Source organism: Parasteatoda tepidariorum, chromosome 7 (genome assembly GCF_043381705.1).
Source record: "Parasteatoda tepidariorum isolate YZ-2023 chromosome 7, CAS_Ptep_4.0, whole genome shotgun sequence".
Taxonomy (NCBI): Eukaryota; Metazoa; Arthropoda; class Arachnida; order Araneae; family Theridiidae; genus Parasteatoda; species Parasteatoda tepidariorum.
The window spans coordinates 70,745,338-70,769,207 of NC_092210.1; the positions used below are offsets into that span (position 1 = coordinate 70,745,338).

The 23,870-nt window shown below is 29.2% G+C and overlaps 1 protein-coding gene across 1 annotated transcript in view; it reads left to right on the forward strand.

The window, feature by feature from the left end:
- The window catches only part of LOC122269766 (galanin receptor type 1-like), a 112,697-nt gene that overhangs the window by 54,231 nt on the left and 34,596 nt on the right, over positions 1-23,870 (forward strand). Inside the window, exons 2-4 of the mRNA XM_071183577.1 lie at positions 16,830-17,051; positions 21,226-21,423; positions 22,516-22,639. Of these exons, the coding sequence (XP_071039678.1) occupies positions 16,840-17,051; positions 21,226-21,423; positions 22,516-22,639 (534 nt within the window). The 5' untranslated portion in view covers positions 16,830-16,839. The remainder of the gene's footprint in view (positions 1-16,829; positions 17,052-21,225; positions 21,424-22,515; positions 22,640-23,870) is intronic.

Genomic DNA, 23,870 nt, shown 5'->3' on the forward strand with positions numbered 1-23,870 from the left:
CAATAAAAGAAGTGATTAGAAAAGGATAATATTTGTGCAAAAGTTAATTAAGGAATTCTATTGCTTAATTAGACTGCGAATTTCAATCCCTTTTAGTCGGTTGATGTAGGAGTCTATAAAAGAAACACAGACAAATAGACATTCATATGTAAATATATAGATCAAAATTGTGAACTATTATATCTCTTATTTTCATTCTTAACTATTAAATCATTATTTCAGACGTTAAAGGATTTCAATCTCTTCTGAATCCTATCTAGCTTCATTTTAATTCTGAACTATTATACCATCTATTTTGGCTTTAAAAGATTCTGATTTAAACGGCTTAATATAATTATGAATTTATTAATTCTTGAACTCTGTATGTTTTCCTTAAAATCCTAACTCTTTTATTATGAAAGTCTACTACTAAAGATTTGTAAATAATACAAAATTTTTCTAAGATGTAAACACGTTCTACGCTATTTTATGAAAATTAAGCGTTGTTTAATGATGACGAATCAAAATCTAAGCATATTAATCTCATCAACTAAAAATTATTCGCATAATTGATAAACATCTTATTTTCTAAGTGTTGATCTTCAATTTGGCATAATCCTTTGAACCAATCAAACTTAATATAGTGCATTAGTCGAATGTGTAACATTTTCTTGAAATAATATCATACCTTGGATTAAATCTTTATGCTATCGCACATTTATTATTTACGAAAATGTCGTCTCGAGCTAGAGAAACATACTTTTGTGTTTCGTTCTGACACCTTGTTTCCTTTAGAATTAATTACGGAAATGCGAAAAGGAAGTCTTTTAATGTACTTCGTATTTCTTTCATTTTTTTATTATTATGAATTTTTCTGCATCTTTAATCTAATTAGATCCAAACGAGATATCTTTAGATCTTTAACGAAGCATTTTCTAAGAACCGTTGTTCATTTAATTATAATCTATTGTCTCAATTTCGTATTATTACAATGCATAACGTTTAGTACTAATCAGAGCTGTTTTTATATTAAAATATTGCATTATATTGGTACGATTAATTATTTACACAAAATAATCTTTAAATGTTAAAAAATCTATAGTCCTATTTTTTTTCTAAACTATTGCTAGTGATTTTTAGTATACCCTAATATTCTGAAATACGAACAATGTAATTAAATGGTTATTATTAATAATCGTCGGCTGTTAGAAATCAGTTAAATTTTAAGGATTTATCTCATTTATCTTAGCATTTATCGCAACCGTTATTACTTATGATTAGCAGTGAAGCTACTAATATAATAATTTTCATCATGTTTGATTTCTAATCACATGCGTAATAGTAATTTGCAGCACAAGCACCTAGATATTGCCATCGGCATGTTTACTTTTGATACATACCACGGCTTATTTTGTGCCATTGTTAATTGTTGTACGACTATTTGTTCGGTCACTTATTTTATTTAAAAAAAAAAAGCATTAGTGTATGGTATATCCGACATGCATACCAGGCATTTCACTCACTTATCTAAAAACATCATTGTGGGATATACCGGGCTAATGTGTATCCGGCAGTGGCATTTAACCTTAAAGAAATATCCTTTCGGAAGTGTACCGATAAGTGGCATTTTACCTAAAAAAAAACATTAGTGTAAGGGTATACCGAGCAAATGTCTGCCGGAATGTGGAACTTGAAAAACAACTGTGAAGGTTGTATCCGGTAAATGGGCATCGTTCCGTGGCAAGCAATTTTCAAAAACATTCGTAGATGGTAAACCGGGTAATGACATTCCCCTCTATTGATTAACCCGATTATTAAGAACTAGGAGGCTTCGCCCCCTGCTCGCTGGCTCTCGCCAACCCCAGAACTGATTTCGCATTTCATTTCGGATTGCTTCGCAATCCAATGCTCGCTTTGCTCGCTTATTGGATACGTTCTTAACGTCTAGATTTTGTATACTTTTTGAATACTGAAGTTCCGAAAACTTTTCACTGTAGAAAATTCTAAACCAGTGCATTTCAATATTAATTTGAAATTGCAAACAGTTCACATATTTTTTTTAATCACACTATTCTAAATTTCAGTTGTTGAGAAAAGTAACTGTTGTAAATCTTGTTTTAAAGTCTTTCCCACCAGAGGGTTAAAGCCATGTGTTGAAAAACAATATGAAATAGTAGTCTGCCACTGAACGCCGTATGTAAAGCATCGGCTTCGATGAAGATAATTTTCTATTTTTAATTCTCTGAAGAGCAACACCCTAATAATATGGAATTTGTAAAATAAATGTATATATTTTTGATTGGTGATGAAGCCCATCATTTTGTGTTTTCATCAGTGTTCGGAAGCAGAACAACTATAAGTTTTTTATTTTATCACAAAAATATAAAATGTATAAAAAACAAAGAAAAGAGTAAGAAAATGAGTATAGTCATAGAAAAAGTTAAAATTATAATATAGTATTTGTCAGTTAAAATAAAACTTTTTGTTTAAGTCATTGCTAACAATTCAAATTTCTCCGAGGCAATTCTAAAGTATAAATTAAGGTAGTATTGTTAAGTTGAAACACAATATTTTTAGTTTTGATGTCAACAATACAATTCAATTTTTCACAAAAACGATTGTTTCCATTGTTAAGTTCAATGTCAACAATTCAAATTTTTCTGAGGCAACTCTTAACCTCTAAATATTATTTTTTTTATGTACACATTTCTAAATGTCAGTATTCAACCACAAAACAACTTAAAGTCCTCAAATTTAGCATGAAGTTGTAAAATGTAATGAAAGAGGGTCATAGCAATAATGAAAGTAGAAGTAAAGTTAGTACTGTAAAATTAAAACAATATTTTTAATCAATGAGCCAAGTTCTTCAAGAAGCAGTTGTAGAAGTAGGTTGTTTATTTAAAACTTTTTATAGAATTTCTTTAAAAACACAATTGTTAATTTGGGCATTTGGCGATACAACACTTATAGAATTGAAGGATTTGTTACGTCAAGCGCTCAGGTATCATAATTTTGATCTAGTTGCGCTTCTATATCATTTTTATTTATGTTGCTAAGTTAACTTTCAAAAAATTCTATGGCTGGCAACAGCATTTTTATTTTTTAAGTTGTTTATTTTTATTTCTTTTGGAATTCGTTCCTTTTTTTAGCAAAATGTTTTTTAACCTAACAGAATTCTCTGCCGACTGTTCTCTCTGTAAATGAAGAAAATAAAGTAAATGTTATTGCAATATTACTTCACAGCTCTTCTTAAATCCATCCTTAATTCTTAATCAGAAACACATCATTAAAAGGCAGAATGCTTTGGTGCTTTCAAAACGTAAGCAAAACAAAGCAAACGTTGCCACCGGCGGAAAAGAAATACAGCCAAAATTTGGGAACCACGTAAGAGAATTATATTTATTAGATAATGAACAGTGATATCCGTATTCCATAAATCGGTAACATAAAAAGCTTTAAAAAAATTTTACGTTACATTTTAATCCGAATTCTCCTTCTTAATTTATTATTCAAAAATAAAAGCTTTCTCGCACTTAATTAATCCCATCCTGTCTACTGAAAGTGTCTCCTCCAGTATTTGCAGAGTAGTGTAGCTATTCCCCTCATACTGAGGAGGAATACCGCTTGCTGTGAATGGACTGTATTAAAGGAGAACTTTACTTCTTCCCTCTGGAATAATGGTAACTGGTTCGAGTTGGAATACTGGGCTGAATGCTGGGGTGAACCATAGAGTTGAATGCAACACTATGGTTTGAACAGTCCCAAAAACATCCATTCAGAAGTGTCATTGTAATTTGATTATTTGCTGGCTGGTCCTCTCCGGCCTGAAAGGCCAAGGTTCTTCTAGTAAAATCTCTGTTCAATTTTAGTAGTCCATGTGCTTAAAGAAATCTTATTGCAAAGAGAATTTAAGCATCAATATACTTAAAATGATGTGAAATACATTTAAATAGTAATTAGGTATTTTAATTACTATTTTATTTCATTTTTTAGAATAATATTTTTTACCTTAGAGAATCTTGATTTAAACTAGCCCCTGTACTTTCTTTGTATGATTCAAATCTAGAGCGTACTTAAATCACGCAGTAAATTATCATACTTTGATCTGCTCCTTAGAGTGCAGCATAATTAAATGCTTAAGATAAAGTTTTGTTTAATTTTAGCGTAGGTTAATGTTGCTGTAATGTATACTTTGTTTATAAACTAATGATTTGAACAAATTGATTAAATTGATATTCTGAATTGTCATATCACATGCATTATAAAACTTTAATTCCATTTAACACTGATATATCAATATTAGTAAGTGTGTTACTCGTACTTCACGAAAGTTAATTACATATGGTTATTTTGCATTACGGCATTGTCAGTAATATGAGTACACGCAGTAGGTGATGCCGTTATCCAGAGAACATATCTGGAGTTAATAATTTAAATTTATCCACTAAAACGTTTTTGCAAAATTTTGACATAAATTTTATGGTTGAAATAGTTTATGCAAAGTGTAACATTTGAAAGCTTCCTTCTAGCCAAATATATTCAAAGAATATATTAATAAAATAAGTGATTAACTGTCATCTAACTCCTATCAACCATTTTAATAAATCACTCTTCAAACAACATATCAGGGTAAATAGATTATAAGATCCATTGCCATTCTGTTTAGTTAAATGATAGACATCAAATTCTTGAAATTCTAAAATAATCGGTACGTTCTGTATACAATTTGGCTATTTTTATCTTCAGAGTGAAAACCTTTTTTAATTGTTGTTGATTTACCTTAACAAGTTTCACTTCCTGGAAATTAAAAGTAATTGTAAAGAATTATTGAACTTAAACTACTTTGGCTATATTCTTGCATAGCATTAAGGGAAGCAATTGTATAACAGCCAAACTAGTCTAAAAAGGTTCGACAACTATTCAGAACAAATTTATAAAATTGATACTAAATGCAACTGAATGAAACTTAAAACCTATAATTTTGTTAACGTTGTAACTATGTTTCGTTTTAAAAAAAACTCACTAGACTTTAGCAAAATCAAAACTTATTTGAACGAACCAATCAAATTTGCTGAGTACCTAAACTTAATAAAAAAACATTTTGAAAGAGTTTTATCTTCTCTCGAATCTTTTATTCTACTTTTCTTAGAAGGAATGAATATTTTTTTAAGAAACTTTTAAAAGAAATTATGCTTTTACTTTTTTTAACGCAACCTATGTATTCTTTTAGCGTATAAATTATAAAAATGTGAAACTCATTATAACTGTTGACCTACTCTAGGGACTTTTGAATTCTTTTACTTTCGAAGTGGCCAACATAAATTATGCTAATTAATTTCCCTAGGCTATAATTTAAATTACGGAATCAGGCAAAAAAACTTACTTTTTTATTCAACCAAGGCAGTTCAAAATTGGGAGTTGATCGCAGAAAACCGAATAAAATTCGCCCTTCTCAAGAATTTGCATGCTTGTTTTGTTTTATGACAGAAAATGATTGCATAAAGGGAAAAAATGCAGGCTTATAAAGTATTTGCTAACCTAAATATTCAATGCGCAATACATATGATTTTAAATAATTCTGTGTTACTTAATTTCACAAGGTTTGAGATATTTTTAATTTGTAAGTTACAGTCATTTTTACCTATTTTTAAATTGTTTTAAATTTCGAAATCTAAAATTTAAATGAAATTGCTTAAATAGTTCTTGAGAATAAAACAGTCAAAAATAAGATGATTATAAATTTAGATATCTCACAAACTATTCAACTTTTATCACTCTGAAACTAGAATCACATAGATTAAAAGTTTTATATTTTTCAATCCAAAATGTTTTTATCATCATTGAATTAAGTATTAATATTTTAATAAAGAATAACTTTAAATCTTATTTTATGTTTAAAAATTTTTTTTCTTGAAGATATTTCTTAGATGGATGCATAGACATTATTTATTCACGTGTTTTTTTCCTAGGTACATAGATAAATACACAAATAATAGTGAAAATATGATAAATTCTCCTGATTGTACTACCAGGAATACACGTTCTAGGTCAGTGGTCCTCATTCCTATCATACCCTAGGGCAGCTAAGACACCTTACCAAATCAATGACCGATCGCGTGAACTAAATAAAGACAAACTATCATTAACCTGGATTCATTACCTACTAACTAAATAAGGTGGATATTACTCTTAGTTTTCTTTATCTATTTTTAGGTTCCAGAAAATAGCGAAAGTATGTACTATATACTTCGGCATTCGAGTAAAATAATATGCATTAGGGAGTGTAATATGCAAAATAAAATATTCAATATAAAATATATTATTTGTATTTTCATCAATAAAAAATTAGGAAAAAATAATTCTATCACAGTATTTAAAAAGTAACACATTAAGAGAGCCTAATATACATAGAGTTCTTTTATTACTTTTAAAAAAGAATTAAAGTACAGTAGAGTCCCGATAATCCGAGCCCCGGTTATCCGAGCTTCCGCTTTAACCGAGCTATCAAATATTTTAAGGATTTTTTTGTTTTAGTTTATTTTTTATTTTCAAAAATACCGCCGAAAAATAAATCTGAATTTTATCTTCCAAGCACTCGGGAAAACAAAATCTAACAACTTGTTCTCATGAGATCATCGTTAATATCGTCAATAATGAAAATGAACCTAGCGAAGATAATGAAGACAGTGACGATGAAAATCAATATATAAAAATCTCTCCCACAGATGAACTTAAAGCTGTCGAAAATGCTACTGAATACATAGAACAACAAAAGAGCCTTCCTGNGAAGATGATGAAGACAGTGACGATGAAAATCAATATATAAAAATCTCTCCCACAGATGAACTTAAAGCTGTCGAAAATGCTACTGAATACATAGAACAACAAAAAGAGGCGACACAGCCTTCCTGTTAACCCTAAAAAATGGCGAAACATTGCTGCAGAAAAGCACCAAAGTTATGTCAAACAAAAAATGATTAAGGACTTTCTTTAAGTAAAAACTCTTTAATTCTCGCAAAGTATACTTTTTAAGTTTTTTCAAGTAAGCTTTTTAATAATAATGGGAATTGTATGTGGTATAGTCGTATAAATTTTATATTTCTTAAATTAATTACTTTTATACCAACTCTTTTCCTTTCTTTTTTTATACTCTTCGTTTTAACCGAGTTTTTCAGTTATCCGAGTTAGTCATCATGATGAAGAAGGAAAGTCAGGGGTGTCAATTTATGTTGAGATGGCGGAATATTAAGGTGTGGGTGGAGGTTGTAGGGTAGAAGAATACTGACAAATTGAAGATTGCGATGAAAACAGAAGGGTGATGAAATAATACTTGAACTGGATCAGAATTAATAAAAAGCATTTATTTATTATATTTGCAGAGCTCGAGATACCAAATATACATATCATCCATACGAATTTCAGTCCATACGTTTTGCATAATAATATTTATAAGGACAGGCCATGGGAGACAAATCCCCCACAACCTGCCTAATCAAAAGCCAAATTAAAAAGTACATGTAATTTGTTCCCAACGGACACAGAAGCATGGGTAGGAGATCCAAAATTGGCGAATTATTAAAATATAACATAGCCAAAACAAAGCCAATCAGCATATCAATATTGGGTTTAAAATAATACCTTGGCGATCACGAGTCGCCAACTAATTTATGAGAATTATTACAGCCATGCAACTGAAACATTTTTGTGGTTGGAAATTTAGAATAAAAAGTTATAAATAGATTTTTGTTTTCAATTAGAGGCGACAGTGAATTAATAAATCTGCATTAGCAATGAAATAAAAAGTATCCGTTGCATTGATGTATGCAAAAAAGAATAAAAATTTTATGTTCGTTTCAAAAGATTAAGTCTTTGATTTATTTTAAATCTAATTCCATTAATAAAAATAAGTTTAAGTAATCAAAGATATTTAAAAGGATAGGAAATAAATATGTAATGCCAATTGTGGCATCACAGTCGTGGTCCACATTAACTCGGATAATCGGGACTCTACTGTATATATATCATAATGTTTAATATACAAAATAATAACGGACAAAGCGCAAAATAAGAGACGGCCCATCCAAAATAGTTTTTGATCTAATGATCGAATCTTCACTCTCCAGGACTCAATCTTAATGGTTCGAGGGGGAGATTTCCAAATACTCTAAATAATTAGTGCAGACTGTGTTTTCCGTTAAGAAATGAAACACAAAAATATTCTCTCTTTTTACATACATATTTTCGACCGATACGGATATCTAACCTCAAAAATATAGGTGAAGGATTGCAGATTGGGAATCTGGAGAAATACTATTCTAGATTTACTATTCAATATTAGATATAATATTCAGGATGTGTTTTTCTAGATGTACTATTCAAGTCTTGACGGTAAAAACTACTTAATATTTTTCGCGTTTTATTTTATTACATTCAGAAGAAAAAGAGAGATTCTCAGTGTAAATACCATTGTATTTTGATCTGTGAAATTAATCTATTTTTGGCATTAACGGCAGCAACTAAAACGATGTGTTTTAGAATGATATGTCTGTCAGTCACACCTGAATGCAAATAACTTTTCACAGCAATTATTGTACCGAGAAGACAAAAATGGGACGCAAATATCAGTATGATGATATTAACCTGTCAAAATGCAAACATATTGACAGGGGATTTCAGGCTGAAAAACGATTTCAGCATTAAGAATCAATTGTGGAAGAGTTGATGATCACTTCCTTTCAAATCATTCAGAATACTTTGTATGTTTATTCTTTCATTTTCACTTTAACATCGATTTTTTTTCATTTTGCTTTGTTTCCTCTTTCTTTTTTATATAAATTGTAATAAGAAAAGGGTCGAAGTGTTTCTGTTAAATAACTATATATAAACAATGTTTTTATTTATAAGAAGTCAAATTTTGGAACTTTATTTTTAGGAAACTGTTCTGTAATAATTAAGAAATATAAAATGGTGTAAAATTTAAACCTTATGTAGCGTGAATGTTTTTGCTCATTATAACAAACATTAAATATTTATTTGAAGTTATCTTCGAAAACTATACGTAACGTTTATTTTATTTTATTTATTGCTCATTTGTAGTTACATTAATAAATATGGCGAAATAGTAAAAATAAGACTTAATTAAATGTATACAATGTTTTCGTGTTGACCATTTCCTCCAATTTAAGCACTAAGATTGTAGTCATTAAAAAAATAAAAATTTATGTATTCTTTTCATATTACTTTAAAATTTTTGCTCTTTGAATCCAGAAAATATTCATTTAAAATTATTTTTTATGAAAACATATTCGAAAGACATAATAGGTATTTTTTTTACTTAATGCTGTTAAATCAATAGATATAGCGAACACGCAAAATGCAAAAAAGGAGCAACATTTTTGAGTTTCCGTTTTCTATATTTTAGGAATTAAGATTCCAAGTTCAACGAATGAAATAATCTAAGAACTAACGCTGAACCAAGAATCAGAATCTTCACGTTCGAAAATACTCCACGGTTGAAACAAAATAGGTTTCTTATATCTTTCTCTATAGGCACAGACAAAATAAAAAATCTTAGTGACTTAGATATTTTTGATTAATATGAATTACCATTTTGATCAATATGAATACGAATTAATTTAACAAGTGATCAACATGAATTCGAAGTTATTTTTTCGTGAAATCAAATAACTAGAAGTATTTTTTATGTTTGTTGCATTTGATTCAAAACTAATAGCGAAGCACACAAAATGTAAAAATAGTGTACAAAAACTATATTATGAGAGGATGAGAAATTCAAAATTTTCAAATTTTCAATTCCCCTTATTCTGCCTCGAAAATTCAAATCGTCGTCTGATTCAAAAAAGTACCCGTTGAAAATGTATAGCTGATTCTTGATCGCAAATAATCATTCGTTAATAATGAGATACAATAACATTGGGCACAATTCTAGAAACTAAAATTGAATCATAATCAATAAATATCCTTTATCATGATCGGATTTTATTTGTTCAGAAACAATTTTAATTAATATAATTACAATAACAGTTTTAATGATACAAGGAAGATGTAAGAGTTTTGTTCCCTAAACTTTTGAATTCATAATTAAATTGAAATGAAACTTGAATAAGTTATTGTTACTCCCACGTTTCAGTTTTATCGTTATGGGAAAATTGTTTTGCGAGCATATTTTTAGAAACTTTAATTCTTTTTTTACCCTCGATCTTTTTCCTGCAGCTTTATTTATCTGTTTGTATTTTTATCAGGCTTTTTCTGCATATTCTATCACAAATTTCAAGTATTTTTTTCGCCAAGCTTGTTGTTTACTAGAGTGTTTTTTTAAAACCCATTAATATACTTTTATAAAATCTTTTTCATGGTCTCTAAACTAGAAAACAAACTAATTCCCTTGAAGATAAAAATATTCCCACCCTTTCATGATAAAAATGTTTTTATGAGTAATTAACAAACTCACTCATGCACGAATAATTTGGAAAATAACACTTAAACTTATTTTAAATGTATACTTTTGAGACGAAAATAGATCATCTGATGCGGTAAAAAAATATCAAAATAATTATACCTTCTAAATTTAATGAACTTTTTTTAACGAAATCTTCATATTTATTTTTACTTTCTTAGGAGTTTTCTTTTTATTTCCTAAGAAATCAAATATGCTCATGAATTAATTCATACGATCTTTCAAAATATTCTTCCAACTATATTTAAAAAAAATGACTACATAATAGAAATGCAAATACGTAACTATTTATTTAAAAATTCAATTAAATTTCTAAATCGGTAATATATTATAGCATTGTAAGTTTTTTTTCGGTATTTAGTAATTATTTTATTAAAAACAAATATATTTCTAATGCTCTTAGACGATATAAATATAATTATCCACGTTTCTACATGCATAAATACGCAAAATGGATTAAATGAATCAATTTGCTTTGTTTTTATAATTTTATTTATTTTTTATTTTCGGTTCTGTATTCTTTTCTTCTTTCAGTTAAACTATTTTAAATGCATTTTTTGACACAACATTAGAGTTGCAAATTAGGTGAAAACTTTTAAGACTCCATTCAAGATTCATCAATTTATATTATAAAGCTTCTTAAATTTAAGTTGAATCAATTCTATAATTCGCTAAAATAACTTTAATACTGCTTAATAGTTTTTTTTCCTTCTTTCACCTATCTATAATTCTTCCTCACTTTTTTTAAGAGAAAAAAAGAGAAAATTCATATATTTTTAACAGTAAAGCTGTGCAGGTGACAATAGATTATGCAGATTTATGCATTTTATAAGCAAAGATAAATGCTTCAAGTTGTTTTGTTTGTTAAAACATATTCAGAAATTTTAAAATATTTTCAGAAATGAACAATGTGAATAGTGAGATATATTGTAAGATTAATTGATATTATTTTTATATGGTTGTACATAATTTGGTTATAGTTGAACATTTTTATAGCAAAACAGTGTTCTTAGCTTTTTGTTTAGAAAATAATTTTTTTAAAAAGCTTTTGCTTAAGTAAATGCGATTTTAAAATAGAGATTTATTGTTCAGCAGATTTCTTAATGCATTGAATTTAATGCTGCATAAAAATAAAATAGAATAGAATAACTTTTGCTCTTATAATCGGATTCTGACATACATAATAAGAGCCAATCTTTCAAGGGATGACCCGAATCAGGCCAATTTCTCAGTTCTATCTATTAATTAAGCTGCAATTATTGATCCTCAATATATGTTGAAATAACCGAAATCTGAGAAATATTTTCTCATCCGGGAAGCGATCGAAAATTTGCAACTCTTATTAAACTTTTATGCGTTTCACTGCATTGCAAAGGATTATAAGACTAATTTATCCAAAAATAATTTTCAACAAATATTTTTTGTTTTCTTTAATTTAATAAATAATAAGCAAAAATATTTTAACTGTAAGTTATGCTAATTTTTGCATCATTTTAAGCTATAAAATGAAATTAAAAATGCGAAATGGGTCAAATAAGTGATGAGTAATAAAAGTTAAAATAGTTCCTATTTTTATATTTTACTTTTTTAAGAACTATTAGAACCGATTTTTTAAACATTTTGTATTTTATGATTAAAAATTACACAGTTTTAAATTTTATAAAAATCTATGTTCCTCATAATTAAAAATGTTTTTGTTTTAATTTGATTACTAATAATAAATTATTATTAAATTTACTTTTTACTGGGAATTATATTTGGATAAGCGTCTTCAAATCATAAAGATTAGCTGTTAAGGCTTTTTTTTAATATACTGTTCATTTGAAATGTTTAAGTAAAACTGAGTGCTTTTACACTTTCAATTTTATTTTCCGTTGTTATTTCCTATCGAAAAATTGTTTCCGTGGAAAAAAGTTAAATTCATAGGAGAGAGTGGGGTCAATTGTAACAGGGTACGATTGTAACAGAGCAAAAATTTCGAGTGTCGGGTTCTAGATTTGGTTCCTAGGTGGCGCACAAGGTGTATTTAATAAATCTACGTGTACACCTCTGCTTGCAACCATTTTTATGTTCTTTTGAAAGAGTTACATCACAAAAGATATTTTCACGCTACGTAAGTACTTTTTTGGGTATTAGAATATTATATTGTAACAAAGTAATTTTGTTTAAAAAATAAAAATTATTAACCGAATATGTAAGTGGACACCTTAATCAACATTTCAAAAAAAAATATTAGTTTTGTTAATTAACTACCATTGTTTTTAACAAATAAAGCTGAAATAGCGTCTTGGGGACGATTGTAACAATAAGTAAAGGGACGATTGTAACAGCTGAAAATAAATAATCTTATGTTTACAAACCATTACTTAACTCTTTAAGAACCACCAATAGTTTCCTATATCATTTATATTACGTTGCATGCGCATTATTTTATTTGTCACCTTTCACAGCATAAATTAAAATTTTACCCCTTAAAGTTAAAAGTTTAACCCTTTAGGTCTCTGCTCATTATTATTTTCACTCCTAAAATATCACTACTATTTAAATCAATAAAAAAATATATCACAACTATGATAATATGTATAATTGACTATGCTTTAGTTGAATTTATGAACTGTTACAATTGACCCCGTAAGTGGGGACAATTGTAACAAGTGCACGACTGTCAAAAATTTTTAACAACTGATATAACAACATTTAAAATAAGGTATTTTTTTTTCTAGTAGAGGATAGTCTACTTTACTCGTCTGTCAATTAATACTAATAATATATAGGATTTTTTGTTAGTTAAAAATAGTTAATTAAAAATGTTACAATTGACCCCACTCTCCCCTATCGAACTAAAAATAAAGTAATTTAATTTAGAATGTTACCTAGAAAAATTAATCTGAAAATTATTCGAAACCTAATTTTTTTCAGATTTGTAATAAACCACAATAAAAATTCATTGAAACAGAGCTCTAAAATTTTTGTACATTAAAAGGTGTACCAAATAATTTTTTTCTTACAATGTACCTTATATGATGCATGTTAAAATCCACATATAAACCAAAAATCTCAATGAGTACAAAAAAAAATCTCAAATGCATAAATATTTGGAGGAAACAGACGGATAATAAAAGACGAACAACAGCAAGTAGTATGCGAGCTCAAAATCTATTGAATCACTTATGAATACATTCTATAAAACAAGCGCAATATCTGTTCCTGGAAATAAATGATATTCTATTCTCATGACCTGTTGCCTAGAAGCTCTGTCTCAACAAATAGAATCTATTGTTATATAAAAATTGAATTTTCCATATCTATTACCTTTCATATGTTTTTAGAAACTCGAAAGGATTAAATTATGGAGATATCTAATAGCAAGGATGGGGATTTTAATTAAATCAAATGTACAGTATATTGGAGTATAGTTGAATTGTATGCAAACTATAACTAAACACAACAAAAAATTATTATTTTTACTCACAGCAAATTTGTTATCAACCAATGGGGAATTCAAATTATCTCTCGACCTTTATGAATCTTGAGATTTGATTTTCCAAATCTATTTGAATTCAGCTTATGGCACAACTACTTCATTCCTATATAATAATTCTAGTTTTATTTTATTTTCATCCTTTTATTGAGTTCTAGAATTTAAAAACAAAAGCAAAGAAGATGGTTAAGATGATTCGGAAAAATTAATACCCAAGATGTTTTTTTTTTCAAAGAAAAGCTTTATTTAATATTATATGAAAGGTAACCTAAAGAGGAGAAAATTTCGTCTAGACTGACAAGTGAGTCATTATTTCTGATTAACTATTTTACGCTGAATTAAATGAGACCAACGACGAGTTAATGAAAAAAAATAGTTTAGAAGTTATGATGGTTTTATGTACAAAAAGTACACATATGAACTTGTACCTATTTACGCACTTTATATTGCTATCGAAACAAATGACACATTGTTTCATATGTATTTTTATACGTTGAATTGAAGGAGAGTATACATGAGCCAATAGTTAAAAATTTGAAGCGGTTTTTTTTCTTTTTTTTGTAAGCAAAGTATTATTTTTTACATGATATTTGTACGCTTTTTACTTTGCAATCTGGGACATTGAAAGTCAAGGTCAAAAGTCAAAGATTTTATACTGAAATAAATGAAACAATATTCAGGCGATAGAATAAAAAGTTTTGAGATTATAAGGACTTTCTTAATAATAAGCACAATTGAAAAATTTTACTTTTCATGCAAAAAAATCACCTTTCGAAATATTACCTCTTCATATTTGTCTTTTGTTTCATTCGGTTAAGTGAGAAAAATACGTAGAAAACAATATTTTACTTGTTTGTACTCTGCGTAGGGACCGAGGGTGTGCGGTATTGGTTCTCGTTAAACTGTGCTACCGTAAAGTGCTCGACTTCGTGCGCAGGTCGTCGGGCTACTGAAGCGGGGGTGCCATCCCCTCCGCAGAGGATCAAAATTGCGATGGCATGTCTTCGGATCATCCTCCGGGATGTTTCCCAGACCGTCGACAATAGCCCATTGTGCAGCTCTAGTGTGACGTAAATTAACAACAACAACTTGTTTGTACAGCAATGTAAGATGCGTAAATAAGTAATAAGAGTACACATTTGCGCTTTTGTATATAAAGCTCTTTTGACTTATGAACTATTCGTCCAATCTCTTCGAGCTTGATGTCATTCAATGCAATGTGAAAAAATGCATCGTAAGCTTTGCTTCATTTGCTTGTCTGGAAGAAATTTAATTGCCTCCTTAAATCATCCCTATTTCTCTTATATAATAGAGGAAGCGTATAGTGGAGAGGAGGGAAATTTTAAAGTCTCGTATCACTTTTTACTAAAATAATCTTGAGCATTCATTTTTTGTTGTTGAAAAAGTCCAAGTTTGCTGGACTATACGGTCAGTGACTGTCGAAATATGTACCATTTACTGACAGTAAAACTAAATGCAAGCCCGTAAAGCTAACGTGATCATAAAAATAGATTTGACAACTTACCGTGCATTAACTTCCATCTACTAGAGCGGATACTTGCAAAATTCATCTTCAGTTCAAGCATAAAAGCTTTTTGTGCTCAGGCATAAACCATAGAACAAGGCAAAAAAAAATAATAAAAAAAATTCAGTGCTGCCATCTATCGAGGATTCCATTCATGTGGTAATACATTCAATGCAAAAGAAAATCGAGGGCAATGTTATTTTGACCCGGCAGGATTAGAAACTGGGGCGATGGTTTCCGTAGTGAGATGCTGTAACCAGTATTGAGTTACGAAGCTTTACGTAATAACCATGAAATTAGCGGTTAAGACTACTTCTTACTGGTCTTTTTTTTACCGTATTGTTTGGCGCAGCATGTCCTCATCTAGACCTTGCTCCACTAAACCCTACATTCAATTCAATTCAATTCTTACTGGGCTTTTTGTCAAAGAATGGAGCTGGCTGTATAAATTGGTCAACTCAAAAAGTTTTGGCCAAGTTCCATATAATTAAAAGGAGAGTTTACGACATAAATTACCAATCAACTCTCCAATTTTTGCTGATAATTTTTCTAGTGTCCATCGAAAATTTAGAACGATACATTAAATTTTCTAATGATTACATATGTTAACGACAATAAACGAAGTGTAATCATTCTATACCATTTCTGGCATTGTTACGTACTTTAAACACGAGAATAACTATCTGCATTACATGGGCTTAATATACAATGACTAATATTTTCTGGGCGAAATATGATATTATCGTTTGACAGATAACAAAGAAACCAAGAAAGCAACATTTTTTGCCCCTTTCTTTCTAAAAAAAAGGATCCGGTTGAAAAATTTTTATTTAATAAATCATTGTAATAAGACAAAAAATTATTACTTTTAACCTACTAAGAAAAAACTTCAATGTAATGATTACCGAACTTTTTACCATTATAATGAATAAAATTAATTGATTACAGATCCTTGCCTAGTTATTTTTTCCTTAAAATTAATAAAATTATGAAGAATACAGGACAATCACTAAACTTTTATGGTTTTCTTATTAAGAAAAACGAACCAGATAAGAGAAAACTTACACAAGGAAATACTTTCAACTTTATCAAAAACTTATCAGATATCATATTTTCCAATTTTTAATGTAGTATAAAAAAAAAATGCCTATGCAATGTATGAAAAATTCAATCATTTTACAAAGAGCGAGTCTATGGCAGTTTCACAATGACAGATTTTCTGCCTTGCAAGCAACGTGTATTTGATATAGAATACTCGAATAATTTGTAACTAAATGGTTTTACATCGCGAATGTCTTACATTTAGATACATTGTGTGCTAGAAATCTATTTCTAATTTCATGTTCTGTCTTTCTCTCACCTACCAGATTAAAAGCAATGAAGAACCAAAGCTGTGATTCAGGCAACTCAGAGACGGTGTGTGAAGAGCCGACAAGAATATTCTTTGAGACGCCAGAGGATATGCTGAATCCATTGGCCATTAATCCATCTTTTGTACCTATTGTCCTCACCCACAGCATAATCTTCTTCATAGGCATTGTTGGGAATACTGTTGTAATCGTGACTTGGGCAGGCTCCAAACCAGCGAGGTGAAAAGGATTTGAATACGAAACTTTATATATTCATTTTCATTCAATATGTTCAGGAAACCAGCATTATTAATATAAATATGCTTAGTATGAATTCATAATAATGCTAATTTCATCAAGTTAATTCTTAATCTGCCCCTAAATATTTTTCCCAGAATTTTTACTTCAAATATTTTTACGTAATCTTTTACAATAAATTAGATATTCATGTATTCATACAAAGGAGAGGGTTACTATGCCCCCTTCAACTTCAAAAAAAATATTCTTAATTTAGAGTAGAATTATTTAAATTTTGGAAATTGTATTATTGGTTAGATTTGAATTGTTCGAAATATCATCCAACGCTTTTTCTAAGAATTACAAACTTACTGAGATATCAGTCATAAAGATATCGATAGTCACAATACCTTAAAAACAAATTCTTTACAATTCGATTTTTAAAAAAAATCTTTTTCGCAATAAAATTTCATCTGTGGATATGAAAGATACTAAATCATTTTATCTCTCTTGGTTGTGTTATATTAATATTAAATATTAAAAAATTATTTAAAAAAATATATCAAATAACATATTTCTGGATTTAATCGTAAAATCGATAAATGGTTATTCCGTCTCTCCAATCAAAAAATTGAACTATAAATTTATATGAATAGTTTATGTTTCGGTAACTTCTCTGTTAAATTTAATAAAAAAATTTATTCGTTTAATATTCTTTAATGGAGGTATATTTCATATGGTAAACATACTGAAATTTTTTATTGATCGTATAATATATGATCAATGAAATATTTTATAAATCATACTTTAAGTTACGTGATTGGAAATTACACTTAAATTGAAGTACTGCATACTAAATCATAATTTATTTTAAATGGAATTATCAATAGTTTTTATTTCAAAAATACGAAAATGGAATTGAAAAATATTTCTCACTCTTCATACTCTTCACAAGGTACAAGTTCTTTTCTTATTGTTTACAAAGAAAAAAAATAATATTTCGTAGTTGTATTAAACCTTAAGACATATTTTAGAAGTCTTTGTCAAAAAAAAAAATTAAATAGAAACTTGGTAGTTACTAATAAGTATTTAATTAACCACCTTCGTCGACCAAGGTCACCTTTCAAAACTGTCTTGTACAACATACAAAATTCAATAGAAACCCTGCTGAAAGCTCATCCCATATATATTTAATTATTCTACTTCTTCAACACCACTCTGTACTTTGACTTCAATTTAAACTACAAGCAGTTTTAAGAGATGTCCGTGATATTATCAAAGTTCTTCATGATAAGACTTTTATTGATAATTTGAATTCAGTCCGAATGTCATAAAATTAACAAACCTACGCAAGTATGGACATTTTTAGTTTGGACATTTCAGCATAGTAGGCAGCAGAAATATTAAAATTATTTCGAACTCTGTCGTGAAAACTATTCGATGCTCCATAACGTGGTACTACTTCCCCACGCCTCTCTCGTGCCATTACTTAAGTATGGCATAATAAATATTCATGCTATTGCTTGAAAAAGGCAAGCTCCCTCATCAATAATTGGTATGACTGAATGTGGCACCATAAGTTGCGGTATCATAAATTTTTACAATCAATAGTCCTTTTAGAACGGATCAAGAATAAATTTAAATAGTTACTTCGTCTTTATTTCGTCATTATAAAGTTTTTATATCTATAGAAATTTTTCTAAATTAACACTTAACGTATAACTAACTATTCAAAACCACTTAAATTATTACTTAAGCCAGTCTAACATAATTAAAATAAATACTTAACGTATTACTAATCTTTTAATAAGGCATAAATTATTGCTTAAGGCAACCTAGAGAAATGAAATAGCTGTAGTGTTGCCAATGCATAGAGAAATACCCGAGTTTATGGTGGCTTATAAGTGAAAATATATCCGCAAATTATAAACAAAGTGATAATTTTATCCTTTATTTAAGAATTAGCTGTTATCAAATGATTTAGTTTTGAATATTTTGCTCTAAATTATTCATTAAATTTCAATAATGTTTTTATTTCTATTTCACTTTATTAATTTAAAGCGACTAATGTGTGTATTACTTCATGCTTAACAAAAATTTAAAATACATGCATTGACAATAATGGCGGTGGTAATATCACACAGTGTGTGTACATTTGGTACTTACGTATTAACGCAACCAGGCCAAAATTCGCATAAATCGCCAAATTTGGCGTAAGTAGAAAAAATTGAAATCAATTTTTTTTTATAAAACAAAGTATTTTATAAACAAAATTATAAGCATATATTTTAATAACCTTTTAGATTACATATTATTTCGACATCACATAGTGCATTATTTCTCATAACAAATACAGTTTTTTATATTATTTTGTTTTAAAATATAAAATAGCAATTAAACCCTTCCAGTTTCGAATTCGAATAAGTTGCAGAATTATTTTTTCGGAGGAAATCTTTTGGCTATTGCTTTTAGCACTGATTGAAAACCGTCTTCGCCATTAACAAGCTTGAGCTTGTCGCCATACGATAGGTACTCTGTCCGCCATTCGTCGGGGACTATGGTAACGAGGTATGATTATTTCAAGTAGGGGTGCGGGGTCCCTCTTTAAGACTGGTTTCGGTGGGAGAAAAGGAGACTTCTTTGTTCGATCTACTGTATTAGCCCTAGAGTTAAGAGAAATGAGCATTCGCGCCTGAAACATCGTTTAGAGCGTGTGATTCCTTTTTTTTAATCTTTTCTCTTTTTCAAAAGCTTCTGTTTTAGAAAAAAAATTAAAAAAATTTATATGTATGTATGGAATATGTATGGAAATTGTATAAAATTGTTTAAAGCAGCTCAATGTTTTATTAATAAATAACTCATCTATAAATTTATCATACATAGTAAATTGGTTATTAAGAAAAAAATAAATTTGCTAATAAAAACTGTTTTTAATAAATAGTGAAAAAAAACTGTACAGGTTACAATAAAATATGAATAAGAAAACGTAATTTAAGCAAAAAAAACTTCAGATAATTTCAGATGGTTTGATGGGTGCTGATAAAAATCATCGTTGATAGTTTTAGATTTCATCCTAGTTGCGGTCACTTGCTTTCAGTTTAAAAAATAAATAAATAAATAAATAAAATATTTAAAAATTAATAATCAAAACAAAGATATTTAATATTTCTCCGGCACAGATAACGTGAACTATTTTTATTTTCAGCAAAAGTTTTATCTCCTTTTAAAATCAGAGTTATTAAGTTTAAGCTCTTCACTTTTTCCAGAAAATTCAAGTAATAAAAGAAATTAACTGCTTTAAAAAATGTGCAAGTTTAGAAATTAAACCATCTAACAATCAATGAACATTCATAATAAATATCGTAAAATTAAAAAGTAATATTAAAAAAACCTGTACTACCCTTAATGTCAGAATTTGTTCACTTTTTTTCCTTTGTATTTAAAAAATAACAACTGATTGAATCGAGAGAATTATTTTAAGTAAGAAAGAAATATTCATGCGAATCTTAAAAAAGTTCTTGAATCAGATTAAATAAGTCTCCCACTGGTGGCTGAGTCAGCCAATCTGGTATACTCCCCATATCGGTATACTATCATCGAAGGCGAAAGAAAAGGAGACCTCTTCATCGAAGTCACCCTCCCTAAAATGCTCTCTTCTTGTTTCCATAGCACCAGACTGCCGCAGACTTTGTGGCGGACAGAGTACCTATCGTAGACAAACAGTAACCAGTAAGCAAAATAATTTGTTTACGAAAAACCACGTATAACACGTAGGGTTTCCGTAAGTAGGGTCGCTAAATTTGGCGATTTACGCGAATTTTAGCTTGGTTGCGTTAATACGTAAGTACCGTACATTTTATTTTTCAAAAGACTCAATTCAGTTTGGCATCTGGCAAATTTCCATTTTTCATGGTTTCGCTTCCAAATTTTCGTCAACAGAGTTTGGGCAAATTTGCATTTCGTTGACGTTTATCAATGTTTACGAATCAATTTTTTGAAATGCTTGAACAAATGTAAATTTTAAAGGGTCTTATCTAAAACATAGTATTTTTTCATTTACTAAGAAATTTTAATGATATTATAAAGGTGTCTATATATAATACCAAATTGTAATTTTCCTTTTTTAAAAAAATCTCACATTCCCCTGGTTTTTGATTGACAAAAATTTAATTTTTAGATCTCCCACATGCACGTTTTTAGTGAGCCTTGCAGTTGCTGATCTTATTTTGTTAGTTTTTTACGTCCCACTGGAACTGGTGGGTTACTTTGTAATAACGTGGGATGCTGGAGGGACCATTTGCAAACTTAGTTCATATATCGAGATGTTGTCCGGTATGGCATCTGTACTGAACCTTACAGCTGTTAGCATTGAAAGGTGAGCTTTTTCTTCCTTTTATTTCTGTAGAATTAATAAAACTAGACTGAGTAAAAAAGATGTCAAAACTGCCGGAATATGGTAAAATGTACCATGTTTGTGGCTTTATGAGAACACCAAAACGTTCGGTATCTTTTACCAAAGCGTTTTGGTAATGATTTGGTAAAATTAACAATGCACCTTAGTTTAATAATAGGTGTTAAAGTTTGGTAAATGTAGTAAAGTTTGAAAATTTCCTCATGATACCTTAGAGCAGTGCATAAAAGCCATTTATTTAATTAAATTAACTTTTCAGTTTTGTATTTTTTACTAAATGTGTTATAATAGGAACTATAATTTTGAAAACCATAATTTCTGATAAACTGTTCTAATATGAACGCAAAATTTACTTAAATGTACATTACGGTCCAGACATTAAGGTCCAGCATAGATTCACATCAAGGGGGTAGTGGCAAAACCGAGTAGTACCCGGACTTACCGCGATAGTTGGGGAGTAGAGGTTATCGAAACGTGACAGAACAGTGACAGACAGAATTATTTCTCGAAATCATTATTCTTTGTTAGGGTATGAATCTTTAGTAAACGCATAATAAGCTAGGTTAAAAATAATTTTAGTAACTGCAACGATTAAGAAATAAGGATAGCATAATAACGAGAGAACTATAAAGAGTTGAAATAGTACAAACAGACTTATCTACACAGACGTCGCGATTAATCAACAAAACTCCAATTTGGTTGGTCCGTCTTCTTGACTACTAAAATGTATTTCAAAGTTTGTCCGTTAGAAAACAGAACTAATTTCAATACAATTAAGGTATCCATCAGTCTCGCCTCAATACCCGTACTTATTCTACTCTCCTTTACATAGTCCAAAATCTGGATTTAAAAATTTAACACCAGTATTATTTCCAAAGAAAGTCACCACATTTTCTGATGTTTTGGAAAATAGTATTCACCAGAAAAATATTTAAATAATTTCGTTTTATATGTAGGAAAATAAAATGTAAAAATACAGAGTGATTTTGAAAATTTCCTAGCTGTGTAATTTAACAATACTATAATTCGAAATTTGACAGTACATATTTTTCTTAGGTTTTTAGTTATAGCCTACCCAATAATGGCAAGAAGGTTTTGTACAGTCAGCACATGTCGTAGAGGTCTCTGCATCGTATGGGGATTAGCTATAGCTTTAGCTCTTCCAGTTTGCTTCACGAAAGTACGTAGAAACTTTATATATTAATTATTCCAAATGTAGATACTAGGTGATAATACAGTGCAGCAATTGCTCATTAGAAAAACAACTAGGATACACCATAAATATTTCGAATAGTTTAGCAACCCATGGCCGAAAATGCCGTGATACTAGAGGCGCGTCCCTGCAATAGATAAATTTCTCGTGCTCTTGTTTAAACTTATAATTAATTGAACTTCAAATTATTTAGCTCTGTATATTTCATGTTTCTTAATGATTATTTTCGAAAATTGCATTCAAAAAGGTTCAGACGCAGCTGTTATATTTGCTGTTGTAATTGATGAATTTGATACTAACTTGCAGAGCTCTCCATTTTGGTCACTAAGTAAATAAATTATTACAAAGCTCGTATTTCTATTTTGATGCAAATGGGCCTATTTGGAATCGCTTTCTGACAGTAACTGTTAGAAAACGTAAGTTCAACATAAAATTAAGTTAATTTAAGTTAAAATACTGAATCAAAAGTGCATAAAAAAAAGGTTCGTATTAATATAAACGTTACGTCAAGGTAAATATGCTGTGTCAAGTGAATAATCAATAAGAATTTAACACATTAACGTGGTATAAATAATTGTAAATAATATTTTAATGGCTGTAAAACTTTCCAATTCACATGCTTAATGATAATTTCAAACAAAAACAACTAGACAATGTTAGTTACTTTCTTACTTTGGATGCAGATGCCTGCTCTTCGTGCTCGATGTTCATTAGTTGTACAAATTGTTGTACTTTGTGCTGGTACTACAATTGTGCTACAATTTGTTGTACTTTGTGTTAGACGAGTTCAGTTCGCTTTGGTTCTTTTTACGCTTTTATATTTTAAATGCACTTAGCCTTAAAGAAACTCACCAGTATGTAATATGAAGTAAAAGTTAACTTAAAAGAACATCAGTTTTAGGTATACCGGGAAAATGCGAAATGGGACTTAACCTTAAAAAAATATCTGTCCAGAGTAAATAGGGCAATGACACTCACTTCCCTTTATTAGTCTGATCATTAAAAATAATCATCAGTGATTTTTAATAATAGTCGTATAACAATCTATTATATTTAATTCTCTTACGTGGCTCCCAAATTTTGGCTGTATTTCTTTTCCGCCGGTGGCAACGTTTGCTTTGTTTTGAAAACACCAAAGCATTCTGCCTTTTAATGATGTGTTTCTGATCTAATATATATAATTCTCTTACGTGGCTCC